The sequence below is a fragment of the Taudactylus pleione genome, unplaced genomic scaffold (genome assembly GCF_031769625.1).
Source record: "Taudactylus pleione unplaced genomic scaffold, aTauple2 ptg000102l, whole genome shotgun sequence".
Classification (NCBI taxonomy): Eukaryota; Metazoa; Chordata; class Amphibia; order Anura; family Myobatrachidae; genus Taudactylus; species Taudactylus pleione.
Window position 1 is genome coordinate 4,109,517 of NW_028284504.1, and position 20,484 is coordinate 4,130,000.

At 45.0% G+C, this 20,484-nt stretch overlaps 1 protein-coding gene across 2 annotated transcripts in view; it reads right to left on the bottom strand.

The window, feature by feature from the left end:
• Positions 1-19,016: 19,016 nt before the first annotated feature.
• Positions 19,017-20,484, bottom strand: part of DCAF7 (DDB1 and CUL4 associated factor 7) — a 27,479-nt gene continuing 26,011 nt past the window's right edge. The window contains exon 8 of one of the 2 annotated variants that reach the window (XM_088470691.1): positions 19,017-19,290. In XM_088470691.1, the coding sequence (XP_088326817.1) occupies positions 19,285-19,290 (6 nt within the window). In that variant the 3' untranslated portion in view covers positions 19,017-19,284. Of the gene's footprint in view, positions 19,291-20,442 lie in introns of those variants that run through there. The other variant, XM_088470690.1, reaches the window with a different exon arrangement.

Sequence of the window (20,484 nt, forward strand, 5' to 3'; positions counted from 1 at the left end):
TCACACACACTTACATGAATAGATTCCCACAAAGTCTCACACACACACACTTACAAGAATAGATTCCCACACACACACAGTCTCACACACACTAGCGGCTCCAGGCACGGGCAAGCCAGTCAGTCGCCCGGAGTGCCATAAGATCCAGAGGGCGCAGGAAAAGCCCTCCCACCCTCCCGGTGCTATGTTGATGATATACGCACAGGGTGAGGGAGTGGAGGAGGGAAGGGGCAGCAACACAGGACGGCGCTTGGCGCTGCAAACCCTAGCACCAGCCCTGCCCACACACACTTACATGAAGATTCCCACACACACACATACACACTTACATGAATAGATTCCCACACACACACACAGTCTCTCACACACACAAACTTACATGAATAGATTCACACACACACACTTACATCATACTTGCCGACTATCAGGCTGCCCCTTCCGGGAGGGAGCAGCCAGATCGGTATGACTGGGGGGGCGTGGCCAGCCAGATGATGAGTGTTTGTGGGTGGGGAAGGGGGGCGGAGCCACGCAATCATGTAATTTTGGCCCCTTCCCCGCTACACACTGCCGATATTACAGGCATTGTGAGGCAGGGGACTTTGCAAGTAATTGCGGGGGGATAGGAGGGGTCGCCGGCAGCCGGGAGGCTTGCCTGCCTCCTCGAGAGGTCGGGAGCGGCACCCAATTTTCAGGAGTGTAGGCAAGTATGACTCACATGTATAGATTCCCCCACACACACATCACTTGAATAGATTCCCACACACACACATCACACAGTAATAGATCTCTCTCCCTCCCCCACAGCACTGATATGAATAGATCTGGCAGGAGCTGCAGTGAGCTCTAACTGGCAGCTCCTCGGCTCTGTCTTCAGTGTCCACTGCCTGTCCCCCGGCGTCAGCTCCTCCCCCCTCCGTTATCACAGGCTGGCCAGGGAATGCTGGGAGCATCAGCCTCTCCCAGCAGCAGTCTGTGTGCAGGGGAAGGCGTGCCCAGGAGACCTCTGGCCCAGTAGCAGCCACACTCCTGACTCCCTGCACCCGGTTAGTAACCCTGGTGTCCTAAGCTCAGGCCCCCCATAAGCTCAGGCCCCACCCCCTTTACCTCCGGACTTGCGCATGCGCAGTCCGGATTTTTATGCAGGGCTTTGTGAATGCCGGGAATTCAGCCTCCTTTGCGGGGTGGCGGGAGCACCCACCTTAATTCGGGACACTCCCGCTAAATTCGGGAGGGTAGGCAACTTTGATTTAAGCACCAATGCTGTTTTTGCACAGGGCACCAAAATGTTTAGTTACTGCTCTGGTCTAAATATTAGACACCATCATGTTGACAGGTACATGTTTTGAATTTGACTGTCTAGTAAATGTACCCAACCCCTCCCTGCATGACTTTCAGTGCATTTAACAGGGTAATGAAGATAAACTTCATTCAAAGTGGGAGTAACAGCACTAAGTACTACCAATGCGCAACAAAATGATTAATGAATAGGTACTTAGAAAAGTCTTTTTTGTGTTTTTCTATAACATGTGCTGATAATTTTACAATGTAAAGATAAAATACAATAATCAAGTACCTATGTGTAAAATGTGTCACAGCGTCTGCCAAATCTCACAAGATGTGCTAAGACCTATTTCCCCACAACCTGTAAGAGCATGATGCAGTGTTGGTACAGGGACTGTGCTGCCACACTGTGTACATGGGAAAAATGCATATATTTTCCAGTATGCAGGGCATCTTTAGATGCACCGGCCTCTATCCATATGCTTTGTTTGCTACTCATCATCATCGGTGCACACTTGCACCAACCAGCCCTATACTAGGCCACATTTATGTCCAACTCCACACTCAGGGCCGGATTATAGGCAGGGCGACAGGGGCGGTCGTCCTGGGGCCCCCACACATAGGGGGCCCCCACACACTGTCCCCTACCTCCGGCCACTACTTCTATTGAAAACCGGAGTACAGCATTTAGCTGTCTCCGCTGCAGTACTCCTCGGCAGCTCAACTGTTTCAGCAGCCACCGAGGAGCTTCATTACGGTCACAGTCTTGTGAGATTATGACGCCAAATCTCGAGACTGTGGCTGGTCGGACCAGAGCCCAAGTAGCAACCCAGGGACCAGGCTGCCTGCAGTGTGTGACAGCGTGAGGCAGAGCAGACTCCAAGGTGTCTTGTTACTCTGCTTCTGCTTGTCACCCAGCCGTGGAGCAGAAGAGGAGAGAGCCTGTGTGCAAGTAGGTAATTGTGTGTGAGTGAGTATATATAGGTAATTGTATGTGTATGTATATGTAGGTAATTGTGTGTGTACTGTATACAGTCAGATGCATAAATATTGGGACATTGACAGAATTTTCATATTTTGGCCTCTATTCACCACCACAATGGCTTTGAAATGAAATGAACAAGATGTGCTTTAACTGCAGACTTTCAGATTTAATTTGAGGGTAATTACATCCAAATCAGGTGAACGGTATAGGAATTACAACGGTTTCTATATGTGCCTCTCACTTTTTAAGGGGCCAAAAGTAATGGGACTATCAACTCAAAAGCTATTTCATGGACAGGTGTGGGCTATTCCCTCGTTATTTCATTATCAATTAAGCAGGTAAAAAGTCTGAAGTTGATTCTAGGTGTGACATTTGCATTTGGAATAAGTTGCTGTCGACTCTCAATATGAGATCCAAAGAGCTGTCACTATCATTGAAGCAAGCCATCATTAGGCTAAAAAATCAAAACAAACCCATCAGAGAGATAGCAAAAACATTAGGTGTGGCCAAATAAACTGTTTGGAACATAAAAAGAAAGAACACACCAGAGAGCTCAGCAACACCAAAAGACCCGGAAGACCACGGAAAACAACTGTGGTGGATGACAGAAGAATTATTTCCCTGGTGAAGAAAAACCCCTTCACAACAGTTGGCCAAATCAAGAACACTCTCCAGGAGGTAGGTGTATATGTGTCAAAGTCAACAATCAAGAGAAGACTTCACAAGAGTGAATATAGAGGGTTCACCACAAGATGTAAACCATTGGTGAGCCACAAAAACAGGAAGACCAAACGCACAAGCTATCTATGCCCTTGGGAACAAAACAGGTGATCTCCAATATGACCCAGTGCGTATTAACCACATTTTTTATGATTACTATAAAGCCCTGTACAATCTCAAGGAGAAGGGTAGGGAACCTAATTCACCCTCCTCAGTCATTCAGACTTATTTGGAGTCTTGCATATTCCCCAAATTGTCTCACCCAGCTATTATTGCATTAAACGCACCTATCTCCGGAAACAAATTACAGCTGGCGTTAAAGTCACAAAAGCCTTCCAAAGCCCTAGGCCCAGACGGATTTCCCATGTCATACTATAAGACGTTCTCTGGCCTCTTGTCTCCTCACCTGGTGGTTGTTTTTAACGTATGATGTGTTATTGACCTCCATTGGCCTTAATTCCTAATTTGTAGGCTGAATTATCCGCCTATGGTGGACTCTCAGGGCATAAGGTTAACAGTACTAAATCGAAATCCGTGGCACTACATGCCCCCTCTACATTGAAACTTTTGGAACTTAATTTTCATTTAATTTGGCTTCCACAATCAATCAGATATCTAGGAATAAAGATCATGAAAACATATTATCAATTATATACAGCCAGTTTCATTCCCATATTCAGATGCATAAAGGAAGATTTTTTGCGATGGACTCCCCTCTATATATGTTGGACTGGTAGAATGAATTCTGTCAAAAGTAATATACTGCCCAGGTTGCTCTACCTGTTCCAAACAGTTCCTATAGTTGTCCTGGTTTTCTTCTTTCGCACAGTTCAATCTCTGTGTTGCGCATTCATTTGGTCAAATAAGAAGCCCAGACAACAGAGAACTAGCTTGGCTAAATCGGCTTTTAATGGGGGTCTGGGCCTTCCTATTTTCGAGTGTTATTTAATTGCCACCCAACTAAGTCAATATTGTGCTGGCACATGGGCGTAGGGTGTATAAAATGGGTATCCCTCAAGAATTACTTGGTCAGCACACAGTTGGTAGGTTTCCTCTTGTGGCTTCTTACACATTTCAGGCCAGCCTCGGTTAGAGAAGTTCCCTGTGTTCTAGCCTAAAGGTCTGGGACAGAGTTAATAAAAAGCTACATCTAGCGCCCTACCCCTCCCCACTGACTAATTTCTCGTTAGGGTGTATAACTTCATACATTCACCCTTGTGCCGCTGCTGGTATAACCAGGTTTTTACAAATTTCTGGTGACTTAGCTCCCTCAGGACATACAGGAAATTGTGTCTGTACCCCCAAAAAATGGCTGACACACATCGAAGTGTATGATTGGCTGTAATAAAATAATTTTGGGGACATAAATTGCGTCGGTTGGCAGTAATTTGCGTATGTGACAAAAATGTGAAGAAATTATAGAAAGCTATTTTTTTTCCGGGAAATTACGGTTTCACATAAATTGGGGGTACGTTAAAATGGGTGCAAGTATATTTTCGTGTCGCAAAAGCACACACTAAAAAAAGTCTGTTGCAACCATGTGCAATGTTTAAAACACATGACGCATCCATATAGCCCCCCGAAATACCTGATCCAATACATTAAACCCAATTTTCATATTTTTATTTTTTTTCACCCAAAATCAGACCAGTTGTTTTTCACCAAATTACGCAAATTAATATTTTTGAGGGGAAAATTTAGCATTGGGGCGGTCCAAAGGGTTCTGAAAGAAATCCCCAAGTTTTTAGGCAAAAATAAGGATTTTGCATTTTTCTTCACCTGGTCTGAGATGGTGAAAACTTTTCGCCTAATTTACACTAATTATCGCAGGTGCGATAATTGACTGCGAAATCAGCCAATTTTATCACCGGAGAATTTAATTCGGCCCTTAGAGTACAGTACCTGCAAGTTACCGACTTTATACGGTCAGAGAGTGAGGCGAGTAAACTAAGGAAACCTAACCCATTTGAAAGTTTATGCATTACTCAGATATTAGACAATGGGTATCTAAAGCTTCCATCAATACCAACATTAAGGAAAATTCCTATAAAATTTACACACGCTAGTATTTGGTCCCTGAAAAATTGCACCATATATACCATGGGCCAAATGTAATAGGGTGTCTGTTTTGGTGCTAAACTCGCAATTTTTCACAACTCTTGCGACATTGTATCATTGATGTAACCACAAGATTAACTTCAATTAATCTTGCGGCTACGATGTAGCGGTTCCCACCATAGAAGTCTATGGGAGTCACAGGCTGGCCGCATTCAGCTAATCAGGGAGCTGTTCCGACGGAGATGCTCCCTGATTGGCTGGCGGCCCCTTCACTGACAGGGCACACGTGTGCCCCGGTCATTTACGCGGAGCAAAAGTATGTGTACATACATACCTTTGCTCAGTCCGGCATGGATCGGGATTTTTGCGTTTTCTTATTTTAACCCCTGGACTGCCTACTTGGAGAAGTGGACCGATCTACGCATAGGAGAGGTGAGTATGTTTTTTTTTCAGGTACACCCCTATGGATTGCTTCGGATACTAGGTGAGTATGTGTGAGTGTGCATGTATGTTTTATTAAAATTTTACTTTCACGGTGTATGTTTGTTTATTTACGTATTTCTTTAGTTGTGGAACTACAAGTGCCAGCGGGCCCGTAATGCCCGTTAATGTATTTGTGGTTCTCCACATACCAGCATGCAGGGAATGTTTGCTGGTACATGTGGTTCTACAACTAAAGACAATATGCAAACTTTATTTTTACACTAACACTATCAACCCGGCACCCATGGGCATAGGGTGCCGGGGATAGCCCCGGGCTATCAGTCTAGGCCTGAGGTGCCCTGGAGAGGGGAACCCCTTATTGGGGGGTCCTCAACTCCCCAGGGATCACCGACCTGGACTGACTAGCGGTCAGGGATAATGCTTTGGCCGGGGAAACCAGAGCACTGTATTCTGGGTGAAATGAGTGGCAGATTGCAAAAAAGTGTGCGCGTGCGTGTGTGGGTGGTCCGGGGCCCAGGACTATATGGTGATCAGTCTTTCCCCATTCAAACACAGAGGTGCAAGGAAGACCTTATTTAACCAGAAGTAAAGTGAACCATGTATATAATACCACTTTCACACATAAATACCCAGGTTTTGGCTGGTGCATGCGTACCACCAGGGCCTAGATAACATTTGGACAGTAGGTGTAGCTCTCGTGGTAGGTGTCTTCTTTAGAGATGGTGCATGGAGATGAATAAGAAGGCCACTTCTGGCTGGGAGGATAGGATGAGATGAGTCTGGTTCCTCATTCAATGATCAGTGTGATGTAACAATCAGAAGAATGTGTGGTGACATCACAGGCATCCACTCCAACTGTCATCTTATCACATCAAACTGCTGACATGTAGGAGGAAATATGCAGCATTTACATTTGAGAATTTGCTTTCCTCTTTTTTTCCTGCTTGTTTTAAGGATTTTCATACTTTTTTGCTCATATTCCTAATCTTACATTCTAATATTATTATAATAACTTAGAATATTTGGTCTTAAAAAAATTACCATTTTAAATATTTTTGGTTTTGGAAGCAAGACTATATAATGTGGGTTGTTTTTTATATATGCTTTAACTTCATGTTTCTGTTTAGAAAAGGGGACTCCAGCGGGCAGGAGACAGGGACTTTCCATGTATATGACCTTTATTGTCAGAGGTGCATGAATCACACAGCGACAGGTGCAACACTATCGGGAGCACATCAAGCAGATACCTCCGATAATTACAGGAGTCTGGATGTTCAAGACTAGCAAACAGCACCAGGCATGACAGAGGTTTTTCACAAACAGTGTTTACTTAGTAGACCAATTGAGACTGAGCTGTGCACTTTAAAACATGTCAGCTCAATTTTGTGAGGAACAGGTAGAGCATTAAACCAGTTTGTCACATCTCCACCCTGCTGATTGAACTGGTATGGGAACCAGCAGGATTTCTGGATATGCCAGGTATTGCTATTAGCAGGATTGCTGAATTAACTGGTCTGGGAACCAGCAGGATTTCTGGATATGCCAGGTATAGCTATTAGCAGGATTACTAGATGAACTGGTCTGGGATATCTGAAGTATTGAGAGTTAGAACTACACCTGCGATTCCAGTCAAGACTAGCAGTGTTCACAGACAGGAAAGGACTCAGGTGATGTGGAAAGGAGAGCACAGTCCAAATGCACACACAGAAGTGTTGTAGCCAGCATATTCAGAGCAGATCTCCCAGGAATATTACACATACAGATCCACGGGACAGTTGACAGGGGTAAGTCTCAAGGCAAAAGGTGAAAAACTAGCCAGGTCGTAACACCTGCATTGCAGAGTGGACTGACACTCGGCGACTGTGGAGGAATCTGCTCACTCTTAGTTGAAGTGTGGAGATCTTGTCTGATGTCAGAAAAATTCTGATTCTGAGAATCTAGCTGAACTCCCAGATAAATCATTCTTTGTGAAGGATTCAGGGAGGACTTTTTCCAGTTGATTAACCATCCGTGCTTTTGAAGGAAAGCAATGGTTAACTGCAAATGGTGTTGAGGCACCTCCGGGGATCCTGCTAAGTGCAGGAGGTCATCCAGATATGATAGCACCCTGACCATGCAGGTGGGACACCCTGACCATGCAGGTGGGCCGCCATTAAAGCCATAATTTTGGTAAATACCCGTGGAGCAGTGGCTAGTCCAAAGGGCAGAGCCTGAATTGGAAGTTGGTAGTATAGCAAACCAAAAATATCGCTGATGAGAGGGCGCTATAGGTACATGTAGGTAAACATCCTGAATATCCAGAAATAACATAGTCCCCAGGGTCCATAGCTAGGATGATAGAGCATAGGCTTTCCAACCTGAACCTGGGTACCCTGAGGAATTTGTTCAGGGATTTGAGGTTGAGGATAGGCCGATCAGACCCATTCGGCTTCTGAACCAGAAAGAGATTGGAGAGGTTTGACTGAAGAAGTCGGCCTCCTACTCTGGGGTCCCCCAGGTGGAGGCCCGTCCAGTCAGGCTGAAGGCTTGTTCTCGGATTTTGAAGCAGGGCATCTGGTGGTCCAGGCCTGCTTGGTCCTGAGCTTGGCAGCCCCAGTGAAAGCAGACTGCCTAGGAAAGGGCTGACCTTTAGGCTTTCCTTGAGGATGAAAGGATCTAAAAGATGTAGACCAAGGCTTTGTAATAGTAGATGCTGAAGGCAGAAATGCGGTTTTTGATGCCGCCAATGTGGTTATAATCTTGTCAAGGTCTGGGCCAAACAAGAATTCCCCATTGTAGGGAAATACTTCTAAGCCCTTCTTAGAATCCGCATCGGCCTTCCATGAGCGTAGCCACAGGGTATGGTGGGCAGACACCGCCGTGGCCGAAACTCTAGAAGTTAGGAGACTGGCATCCAATGTCGCTTCTCGAATATAGGAAGCTGTATCACGTATGTGAGCTATGAAAGACATCTGATCCCTACATGCGTCTGAGGGAAAAGAATCTTCAAGTGCGTCAGCCCAGCTCTCTATTGCTTTAGCCAGCATGGTCAGACGAGCAACAGCCCCTGAAAGAGAGTATATCGATTTAAGGTATGATTCAACTTTTCTATCCGTAGGGTCCTTCAAAGAGCATACTGTAGGGATAGGCAATGTAGCGCTCTTAATTAATTGCATAACATGGGAATCCACCGCAGGGGGAGTCTCCCATTTTGAACAAAAACAAAAGAGTAGTTTGCGCTAATAGATCACAGCAGAGGATTTGATATTTTTAATAATCCATAATCAGCAATACATGCCCAATATCTCATATAAAATTCACAAATTTGGGATAAAATAATACAGTTTTAAATAAGAGCATATATTAAACACACATAAAGAGCACATAAAAAAATTAACACATGGCAAGCATCAAGGTGATATCTCCAATCAATAAAAATAGAAAAAAAATTTCTGTCCCTAAAGATCTCCAGAGATGATGTACTTATGTGAGTGTGATTTTTGCAGTATTAACACATCCAACTGATTTCAAATGGGTAATTGTATCCAAATAGCCAGATATAAAGTAAACAATGTGTAGCAATATGTTGCAATTTCAGCTGTTCTCAGCGTATCTCTGACAAAATCAGCTCTTTAACATTTATCCACAGTGTATTAGCTTATAACGTTCTCAGCATAACTCCGAGAGCTTCAGCCCTCTCCGTACTCACAAAATCCTGATATATCGTGGAGATGACTTAACTCCTTCAGGGAATATCAGCGAGTCAACAAAATATGTGAATATTCCCCCAAACACAAAGGTATGATACCTCTCCTCACAAGGCTCACGAGCCGCAGTCCGCAAGGTGTAAGTCCCGCAGACCTAGCGGTGATGTATTGTGCGATTACCTGTATAGGTAGGTTGGGTTTCCCCATTGAGCTTGACACTGATCCGTATCCTCGACGCGTTTCCCTGCACTAGGTGGCTTTTTCAAGAGGCGGGTCCTTCAGAGAGGATACTGTAGGGATAGGCAATGTAGCGCTCTTAATTAATTGCATAACATGGGAATCCACCGCAGGGGGGAGTCTCCCATTTTGAACAATGTTTAATTGCTTACTGTGATTGTTTTTTTCCTGTGGGGGCCAATGCGTTTTATTTTTTACTTGTGCATTGCTTTTCATCTGCGCAGGTGTCTGAGTTACACTGCACATGCATCCCGATGATGTTCGTACAGAGTTGCAGTATGGATTAAGACACATGCATCAAGAAGTGTATTAGAAATGTTTTGGGCGGTTACAGGGGGTTGGCTATAGAGATGCTGAATTGCTAATAGGTTGTAAACAACTCCCTAAGCTTGCTAATAACCCATACATATACACTGCATAAATCTATAACTAGCATATGCTATCCCCTGTAGAAGGCACAACTGAGCTGGTTACTCTGCAATTGTAGAACATCAATTCAAATTTAATGAAAAAAAAACAACCTAAGAAATCACATGTACATAAGTATTCACAGCCTTTGCCATGAAGCTCAAAATTGAGCTCTGGTGCATCCTGTTTCCACTTATCATCCTTGAGATGTTCCTACAGCTTAATTGGAGTCCACCTGTGGTAAATTCAGTTGATTGGTGTATGCCTTTCAAAATCATGTCCAGTATATATAAGGTCCCACACTTGACAGTGCATGTCAGAGCACAAGCCAAGAACGAAGTCAAAGGAATTGTCTGTAGACCTCCGAGACAGGATTGTCTCGAGGCTCAAATCTGGGGAAGGGTACAGAAAAATATCTGCTGCTTTGAAGGTCCCAATGAGCACATGGCCTCCATCATCTGTAAATGGAAGACGTTCAGAACCACCAGGACTCTTCCTAGAGTTGGCTGGCCGTCTAAACTGAGCGATCGGGGGAGAAGGGCCTTAGTCAGGGAGGTGACCAAGAACCCGATGGTCACTCTGTCAGAGCTATAGCATTCATCTTTAGAGAGAGGAGAAACTTCCAAAAGCACAACCATCTCTGCAGCAATCCACCAATCGGGCCTGTATGGTAGAGTGGCCAGATGGAAGCCAAACTTTAGTAAAAAGCACATGGCAGCCCGCCTGGAGTTTGCCAAAATGCACCTGAAGGACTCTCAGACCATAAGAAACAAAATTCTCTGGTCTGATGAGACAAAGATTGAACTCTTTGGCGTGAATGCCAGGCGTTGTTTGGAGGAAACCAGGCACCGCTCGTCACCAGGCCAATACCATCCCTACAGTGAAGCATGGTGATGGCAGCATCATGCTGTGGGGATGTTTTTCAGTGGCAGGAACTGGGAGACTAGTCAGGATAGAGGGAAAGATGAATGCAGAAATGTACAGACACATCCTGGATGAAAACCTGCATGAAAAGTGGCTTCAGGACAACTCTGTGAATGTCCTTGAGTGGCCCAGCCAGAGCCCAGCCTTATATCTGATTGAACATCTCTGGAGAGATCTGAAAATGGCTGTGCACCGATGCTTCCAATCCAACCTGATGGAGCTTGAGAGGTGCTGCAAAGAGGAATGGGCGAAACTGTATCGCGCAAAGGCTGTGAATACTTATGTACATGTGATTTCTTAGTTGTTTTTTATTATGTTTGCAAAAATCTAAAAAAAAAAATCTTTTTACAAGTTATCATTATGGGGTATTGTGTGTAGAGGACAAAAATTTAATTTATTCCATTTTGGAATAAGGCTGTAACAACAAAATGCGGAAAAAGCAAAGCGTTGTGAAAACTTTCCGGATTCACTGTAGATGGCTGAGGCGCAGGAGAGAGAAAGTAAGTCCTTGGGCCAGTGAATGTGAAGGACTATGAACCGACAGTTTATAGTTCTGGTACACTTATTTATTCCACTAGGAATGTACCAAGGGGCTCATACGTTGTAAAATTTGTCCAGTTTTGTTTAGAAGGCTGGTGAAATAATTCATTTTAGAAATAAGCCACATTCTGTTCAGTATTTCAGATGCTAAAGGGCTTTTGGGTTTTATCCAGTTGTGCACTAAATGGTAACTCGCTGTCCAGACCACATAGATTAGACTAGTTGATAAACCTACAAATAATCTAATCTGGCTGGTAGTAAAAAGCATATTGAGCTAAGTGACATGGGATGTCTGGTTATGAGTGCTGTGATAAATTTCCAAAAAGGAATGACAAATACTTATTTTATGTATAAACAATACCAGCATTACTTTACTTCCGGTTTCCGTGGGAAGCGCATGCGCAATGCGTGCATCTGATCGTCTTGTGCACGGGGTTGTACAGACATCATTGTGGGCATAAGTCATATGTCCCGTCCAGTGTGAATCAGGCAAAGCTGTCTTGCACTTAATCAATGTAATATGGGCTCCGCTATCTGCACTGATGTCTACAACATAGACGTGCACAAAACAATCAGACGAGCATGCATGTCCCACGGAACCCGGAAGTACGACGCAGCACTGCACATTGAGGCATAATTAATGAAGAGACCCATTATTTAAGACGGTAAGAGCAGAACAGTGAACATTTGCCCTTGAAAAAGTCCCTAGGAGGGACAAAACGCATTGGGTCATTTACCTACCTGCCTATGTTTTCTCTTTCATCCACCAGGGGACACTGGAGCCTCAGTACAATGGGGTATAGGAGTGTGTTAACCGGGAGCTGGCACCTTTAAATAAAAAACTACTGGTAGCTAGCTCCTCCCCCTCTATACCCCCCCCCCCCCAGGTCAGTCTAAAAAATGTGCCCTGGGAGATGGACATAAGCCTCCTTAGGGCTCTGAAAAATTATCTCTATCAGTAAGAGGACAGACGGGCAGCCTACTGCCCCTGCCTGTCTGCGCCGAGGGAGCTGCCGGGGAGACCTCACCGCTGCTGCATGCGGTTTGCGCTGGGGTCTCCTGCTACAGAGACCTCAGTCTCTGGGGTGCCCAAAGACGCGATGCATGCAGTGCACGTCGCGGGACCCCGTAGCACATGCCCGCCGCCGGCAGCACAGGCAGGGCTAAGGTTAGTGTTCCCTGGCTCTCTGGTTAGCAGACAAGTGTTTAGGCAGGCATCCACAGTGCGCTCCGCTAGCGCTGAGAGCGCCATAGCGGGGGGCGGAGCCTAATTTTTCCTTCTGCTCCTGCCTCCCAGCAGCCTCAGCGCTTCCAGAAGGACACTGGTGGCCATTTTACACGCACTACAGGGTGGAGAGAGAGCTGTGTCAGGAGTCAGGCTAGTACTCTGTGTATCAGCACTTGCACTTTTATTCTTGTTATCAGCACTATTCTGTTAGCGCTGCAAAGATCATAGTTTATCTCCCTCTGTGCCCCTTTCAGCAGGGTCTCTGTGTAGTGTGATTGTAGAATCTGTTATTGCAGTTCTTTCTGTCCTTTTCTCTGTGTGTGTGGGTGTGGTGTCTGTACTATAGACATGTCTACCAAGGGGTCTAAAGCTGCCCAAATGTCTTTTTCTTGCAAGACTTGTGGTGAGAAATTCACACAGGGACAGTCTAATACTTCCTTACTGTGTGATAAATGTGTCTCTATGCCTCAAAATACTGACCGTGTAGTTCAGCCTATGTGGTCTGATCAATTGACTTCAGTTATATCAAATCTGTCATCAGAGCTGGAAGCAGCTCGCAAGGACAGGGAGAGCCTGAGACAAACAGCAGCTGAACCAGATTGGGCTCGCTCTCTGGCCAGATCTGTTGAGGGACTTTCAAAAGCAATGGCCCAGGCTCCACCTGCTTCTTCTCCTGCTCAGGTCCTTAGTAAGAGATTGATTCATAACCCCTTACGCTGGGATGAATCAGAGGAAGAGGAGTTGCAGGACACTGAAGAGGGCGAGGTTCAGGAAGAGGAAACTTACATTCCTGAGGACCCCGAACCTGCATCTCAGGGTGTGGATGCTTTAATTACAGCAGTACGCCAGGTGTTACATGTAGAGGATTTAGAGGTTACTGAAAAAACATCTATTTTCAGTAAAAGATTTAAACAGTCTGTTACTTTTCCAGCAGCGGAAGAGCTGGATGAGATTCTTTCTTCCGCATGGAAACACCCAGACAAAAAATTTCAAATTTCTAAGAAATATCTGTCTTAATCTCCTACTGTCACGTGGAAAGGGATAATAATATGTGAAACTCCTCCAGCAGTGGACCAGTCAGTAGCCCGTCTTTCCAAGAAAACGGTGCTTCCGATGCCTGGCGCGGTTTCCCTAAAGGAAAACGGTGCTTCCCGGATAGGAAGATGGAACACACATTAAAATCCTTATATACAGTTGCAGGGGTTTTGATGTGTCCGGCACTAGTTAGTTGTTGGGTAAATAAGGCCATTGAAGCCTGGGCACTGCAGCTGACAGAGGGGATTAAGACAGGTACGCAAACTGACAACTTAATTCAGTTAGCCGAACAGATTGCAGAGTCGGCTGCATTCCTCGGAGAAGCGTCTAAGGACATTTGAAATCTATCCGCCAGATCTTCAGCATTAGCTATATCTACTAGAAGGGCTCTGTGGCTGCATCAATGGCAGGCAGATGCAGAGTCCAAGAGAGCGGTAAAGGCCCTTCCTTTTACTGGGGAGGTACTTTTCGGATCGGAGTTAGATAAGTGGATCTCACAAGCTACAGGTGGGAAATCCACTTACCTACCATCTGCAGCTCCTCCTCCTACTAGAAGACCTTTAGCAGGTCCCTCCTTTCGTGCCTCTGGAAGATTTAGAGGGCGTTCCAGAGGAGGTCTGGCCTTCTCCAGAGGTCGAGGTAGAGCTTCGGCATCAGCCGCCTCCAACACTCAGCAGGACAAGGCAGCTGCCAAGCCTGCCGCATGACGTCCTTCCTTCTCATTTGGGGGATCCCAGGGTTGGGGCGCGCCTTTTACGTTTCAAGGAGATTTGGATCCAGTCTTGCCAGTACGCCTGGGTCAGGAACATCATTATTCACGGCCTGAAATTGGACTTCAGGGTCCAACCTCCTTCTCGTTTTTTCAAAACGGGTTTACCTCTGGTTGCAGAAAAATGAGAAATTCAGGAGGCAATACAAAAGCTGTTATTGTCTCAGGTAATGGTGAATGTTCCGCCCACCAGAGAGGTCAAGGGTTTTATTCCAGCCTGTTCGTGGTGCCCAAACCGGACGGCTCCATGAGACCCATACTCAATCTCAAGGATTTAAACCCTCATCTTCGAGTTTTCAAATTCAAGATGGAATCTATCCAATCCGTTATAGCGGGTCTCGACAGGAACGAGTTTCTGGTGTCCTTAGACATAAAGGATGCTTATCTCCACATCCCCATCTGGCCCCCACATCAGGCCTTCCTTCGTTTTGCGGTCCTAGACTCGCATTTTCAATTCCAGGCCCTACCTTTCAGACTTTCATCAGCTCCAAGAGTATTCACAAAAGTTATGGCGGCAATGATGGCCCTACTGCATGGTCAGGGGGTCGTTATTGTTCCATACTTAGACGATCTATTGATTAGGGACATTTGCTTAACTCAGAGCATTCTCCTGCAACACGGTTGGATATTAAATTTCAAAAGTCCTCCCTGATCCCTATAAAGCGTTTACTATTCCTGGGAATAATACTGGACACAGTGCAACAAAGAGTTTTCCTGCCTTAAGACAAAGCTGCCTCCATTCAGCATATGGTGCGCCTGGTCTTACAACATCGCCGAGTGTCTGTACATCTCTGTATCCACCTTCTTGGGAAGATGGTAGCGGCCTTTGAGGCGATTCAGTATGCAAGATTTCACGCCCGTCCTTTTCAACTGGATCTCCTCTCCCAGTGGTCAGGATCCCACCTCTTTCTCCATCAGAGAGTTCTCCTGGCACCTCAGACTCGAACATCTCTCATTTGGTGGTTGAACCCTTCCCACCTGCTGGCGGGGAAAAGGTTTGCGGTGTGGGATTGGACCCTCCTCACCACGGACGCAAGTCTGAGGGGCTGAGGAGCAGTGACTCTGGGAAAGCATTTTCAGGGGCACTGGACGCAGCAGGAAGCCAGATTGCCTATAAATATCCTAGAGTTGAGAGCGGTATTTTATGCTCTCCAGCTGGCGCATCCGCTGCTGGAGGGTTAGGCACTCAGAGTCCAGTCGGACAACGCCACTGCAGTGGCGTATATAAACAGGCAGGGCAGCACAAAAAGCAGAGCCGCCATGAGGGAGGTAACCAGGATTCTGCTTTGGGCAAAGGAATTCGCAGTAGCGATTTCTGCAATCTTCATCCCAGGAGTAGAAAACTGGGAGGCCGACTACCTCAGTCGGCAGGACGTTCATCCAGGGAATGGTCACTCAATCCTCAGGTGTTCCAGCAACTAACTCTGAGGTGGGGCTGTCCTCAAGCCGACCTTATGGCGTCAAGGTTAAACCACCACCAGTTTACTACTCCGGAACAAGGGACCCACGGGCAGCTGCAGTGGACGCACTGACTGCTCCATGGAAGCTTCATTACATCTACCTATTCCCTCCGTTTCCGCTCATTCCGCGCTTGCTTCAAAGAATCAAGTGAGAAGGGATCAAGGTGCTCTTGATAGCACCAGATTGGCCCAGACGAGCGTGGTACTCCCAGATACAGAATCTGTTAATAGACGAGCCGTGGCCACTGCCTTTTCAGGACGACCTCCTTCTTCAGGGCCTGTTTATCGCGACTTAAGGCGGCTTCATTTGACGGCCTGGCTACTGAAAGGGCCGTCCTCAGGAAAAAGGGTATTCCGTCTAGTGTGATTCCCACAATGATACGGGCTAGGAAAGAAGTCACTTCTCAACATTACTACCACATATGAAAGACATATGTTGCTTGGTGTGAGAGACGTAATTCTCCTCTGTCAGTCTTTAAGGTATCACGTCTCCTTTTTCTTCAGGCTGGTCTCACAGCAGGTCTTCGTCTTGGTTCATTAAAGGTACAGGTATCCGCGTTGTCCATTTTCTTTCAGAGAAAAATGGCTTTGCTTCCGGATATACAGACTTTTCTCCAAGGAGTTGTGAGGATTCAACCCCCTTTTGTGCCTCCCACGGCACCATGGGATTTAGATTTGGTGTTGGCCTTCCTCCAGTCTGATACTTTTGAGCCATTACAGAGAGTGGAGATAAAGTACTTAACCTGGAAGGTGGTTCTGCTGTTGGCACTCGCTTCAGCAAGGCATGTGTCAGAACTCAGTGCTTTATCCTGCCGCCCTCCTTACCTTATTTTCCATGTAGATAGGGCGGAGCTGCGTACTCAAAGGGTTTTTCTCCCCAAAGTGGTGACAGCCTTTCATATAAACCAGTCTATCGTGGTTCTGGTTTTTAAGGATGACTTCCAATTCAAAATCCCTGGATGTAGTTAGAGCACTCCGGATTTATGTTGACAGGACTGCCTCCCTCCGTAAAACCAATGCTTTGTTTATTCGGTTTGATGTGGCCCGTCCAGGTTGGCCGGCCTCCAAACAGACCATTTCTAGATGGATTTGCTTCACTATCAGGCAAGCATACGTGGTGGCTTCCAAACAACCACTGGGTCCTATTACGGCGCATTCTACGCGCTCGGTAGGTCCTTCATGGGGGCGGCTGCTTGCGGGGTTTCTTTAAACCAGCTTTATAGAGCAGCCACTTGGTCAGGCACGCATACCTTCCTACAATTCTATCGTTTTGATACTTTTGCGGCCTCCGCTTCAGAGTTTGGCCGTGCGGTGTTGCAGGGCTCTCAGCATCTCCCACCCGGGATGTAAGCTCTGGGACATCCCCATTATACTGAGGCTCCAGTGTCCCCTGGTGGATGAAGGAGAAATTAGGATTTTGGTACTTACCGATAAATCCCTTTCTCCGATTCCACAGGGGACACTGGACACCCACCCTACGCTGTTCTACCTGCATAGTTACTGTTTTACAGGTTCAGACGCTGGCTTGCGTTTTAATGTCTGACTGAACTGTTCTTGTTTTCATGTATGTTTGGTTTCTTATGTATATGTGATTAATGTAGCTTTTCTGTCTCCTTCTCCTTACTTTCCAGCTCCCCTCAGGCACAGTTGTTTTTAGACTGACCTGGGGGGGTGTATAGAGGGGGAGGAGCTAGCTACCAGTAGTTTTTTATTTAAAGGTGCCATCTCCCGATTAACACACTCCTATACCCCATTGTACTGAGGCTCCAGTGTCCCCTGTGGAATCGGAGAAAGGGATTTATCGGTAAGTACCAAAATCCTAATTTTATGTTAATCAGTCACCAATGGATTAGGGGTGAATTTCTCTATGTATTAGAATCTACATTAAATCAACTGTTTAAAGGAAGTCACACTGAGTCAGTGTCCGTGCTGCACATATTGGGCCCTTCATTCACATCCACTCAGCTGACTGGGACGCAAGGAGGAGATGAACCAGCAGACACCTTAACTGGGTAAGTAAATTCCACCTTAACTAGACTGCAATATAGTGTCAGAAAAATACTGATACTGCGTTCCTTGTTCCCGAGGTGGTCTCAGCTATGACGAAGGCGGCACCTACAGCATCTTGATTTGCACAACATCTACATTTTGCTCATAGAAAACTCTGCCTGAAGTTATTGCCGACCTGTTGCATATTATAGACTCACATCATTTTGCTCTTAGAAAACTCAGCCTAAAGATATTGCCGACCTGATATATATTTAGAGACTTACATTATTTATTTATACAAGACTAACCTATCCTTTGTGGTTTAACCAACTTATCCCCATACGTCGTCTGTTTAAAAAAAAAGACTATCTAAGAGACCAGCATTCAATTCCCAGCCTCAAGGTTTTGCCTACCTGACGTCACCCTGCTCACCTAGAGAGGGACTTGTAACAGAATATCTAGAGATTTAAATACGAATAGGTTATAATAGACACTATAGTTCATCATGACTATGTATACATTACAATTTCATTCACATATTCCATTACCACAGAGCACTTTCCCCCTCTTGTTTTTGTATTTATTCTTGTTAAGGAAGTAGGGATACTTCCCGGGGGTGCAGCTAGTGGCAATTAATTTCCCTTCTCTGAGAGCGCTGACTGCCATCACTTTATTGTTAGAACTACTAGTAGTAAGTAGGTAGAAGAGTGAAGCTATAATAAAGATCAAGCCAATCTGTTCAAGCCACTGCGACTCAAACAGTTTAATGTAGAAGCAGGAAAATGTTTAATAAAAATAAGTCAGACCTCAAGTGCACATGTGCCCCTCACTCTGAGGAGAAAATAAAACTGCTATAGTTTAAACAGGCCCTTTTTCACAACAACTGAAAGCTGGTTGTGCATTAACACCAGGTGACTGGATCAAGGCCTATGATGACACAAAAGGGTGATTATGTTAAGATATGGATGGAGCTAGCAAAGCTGGGTACACACGTCCAGTCCTACAGGGATGCAACTCCCAACCAGACTATTGACACAAACCTACTGGAGACCTCAGTTGTAGATGCACCAAATCTATGCATACACACCTGTCCCATTTTGCAACAGATCTTTAGTCTGCATCTGCTGAACTGGTTGGTCACAATCTGAGGTCCATTTCCTGGTTGGTCACAAGTCGGATTGGATGAGAATTGGCCAAGTGTGTTCCCAGTTTAAGAAACACACAGGAAAACCATAGAAAAGATGATACAGAATACAATTAAAACATTGACTTTTATTTAGAAGTGAGGTTTATGTCTGCATAAAAGTTCTGTAAATCATGAGCAGAACAGTCTGGAAGCAGCCATGTTTCTTGCTTGGCAAAAGTAAGGTATTATGTGAAAGCCACACAATTGCCTCCAAAGGCTAAATGACTAAATGTTTTTAGGTCTTCTTAAAAGGTGAAATCCACTTATTTTTGAATCCATATCCTTCAGTCGATAAGATAATTTGCAAACATTCTTTATTCATGTGTTTGCAGTCTTATAGCTGAAAAAGAAAAAAAAAAAAAAACATTTAAAGTTATTAGTTTTGTTTCACTAATGATCTTGGCCGTTTGCCAAGTAGTACTGCAGTGAATAAGGGAGGGAGGGGAACGTGAGCGCAGACTACTGTCGTTTTAAACTGAATTTATAAATGTAAGCTAAAAATCTCCAGCTCACAATTAAATAGGTTGGAAGTAAATGTTTATTCTTCCACCAGATGGCAGCGTAAAAGTTAATAATTAGCAAATCATCTTCTCAAACATTGAATGTAGATTTATAAAATAAAAACGTGGAGTTACCTTTTAAGACCAAGCAAATGTTAGCCATAACCGATGGACATGTGTATAAATGTGTAGACCCTGTATAATATGCACACCAACCTATGCCCACAAGGGACACTATTCCCCTATCCAAGGAACAGTAGGCAGTGCCCTCTTATAGTTTGGATAATACTTTGCCCTGTCCCATCTCAGTGTCCTAGAATAGCTATGATGGTACATCCCTCTCTATTATTGACTATGCAAAACTGGGTACATGAAACAGATACAGGGGAGGCCATTTTGTGGGCTAAACAAATATTCATGAGAATGTAGGACAATCAATTCACTAGTAATTTCACTTAACTTAGGATGCAGGAGTTGTGTTCCTACCAGCTGCAATGTTTTACAACCTTTTAGCACCATAACAAAGGATTGACCAGTAATGGGCAACTGGCATCTACCAAAAAGGTCTCTGTAGCCCACATGATGAGTGTAACAATCCCCTTTTAGCTATTCTCAGGTGGTAGAGTGAGTGCAAATCAGTTTGGCTGGTGTTATCAGAGTGAACACAGTGCAGTCACATAGATAATGCAGAAGGTTACTCTGAGTGGATGGTGAGGTTTTTATTCCAGCATCACTAAATCAGCCATTGTTTAACCTACTGGCCGCCCTTTAGGAATACCCCAAGCTGCTGCACTGATCCAATAATGTGATTTTTATGCTTCTCCGCAGAGTTAAGGCCAATGAAAAATATAATTTTGTAATAGGTATGAGTGCAAGTTGGTTACCTGCAGCTTGCAATAATGTCATGCTCATGAATATTTGGCCTTAAAGCTGGCTTTTATCAGGGCAGCTACCAGACAGTAAAGAACAAAATTGTAGAACTGTACTGAGACTTCAGAATAAGTATATTATTACTTTTATTTCACATTTCATTT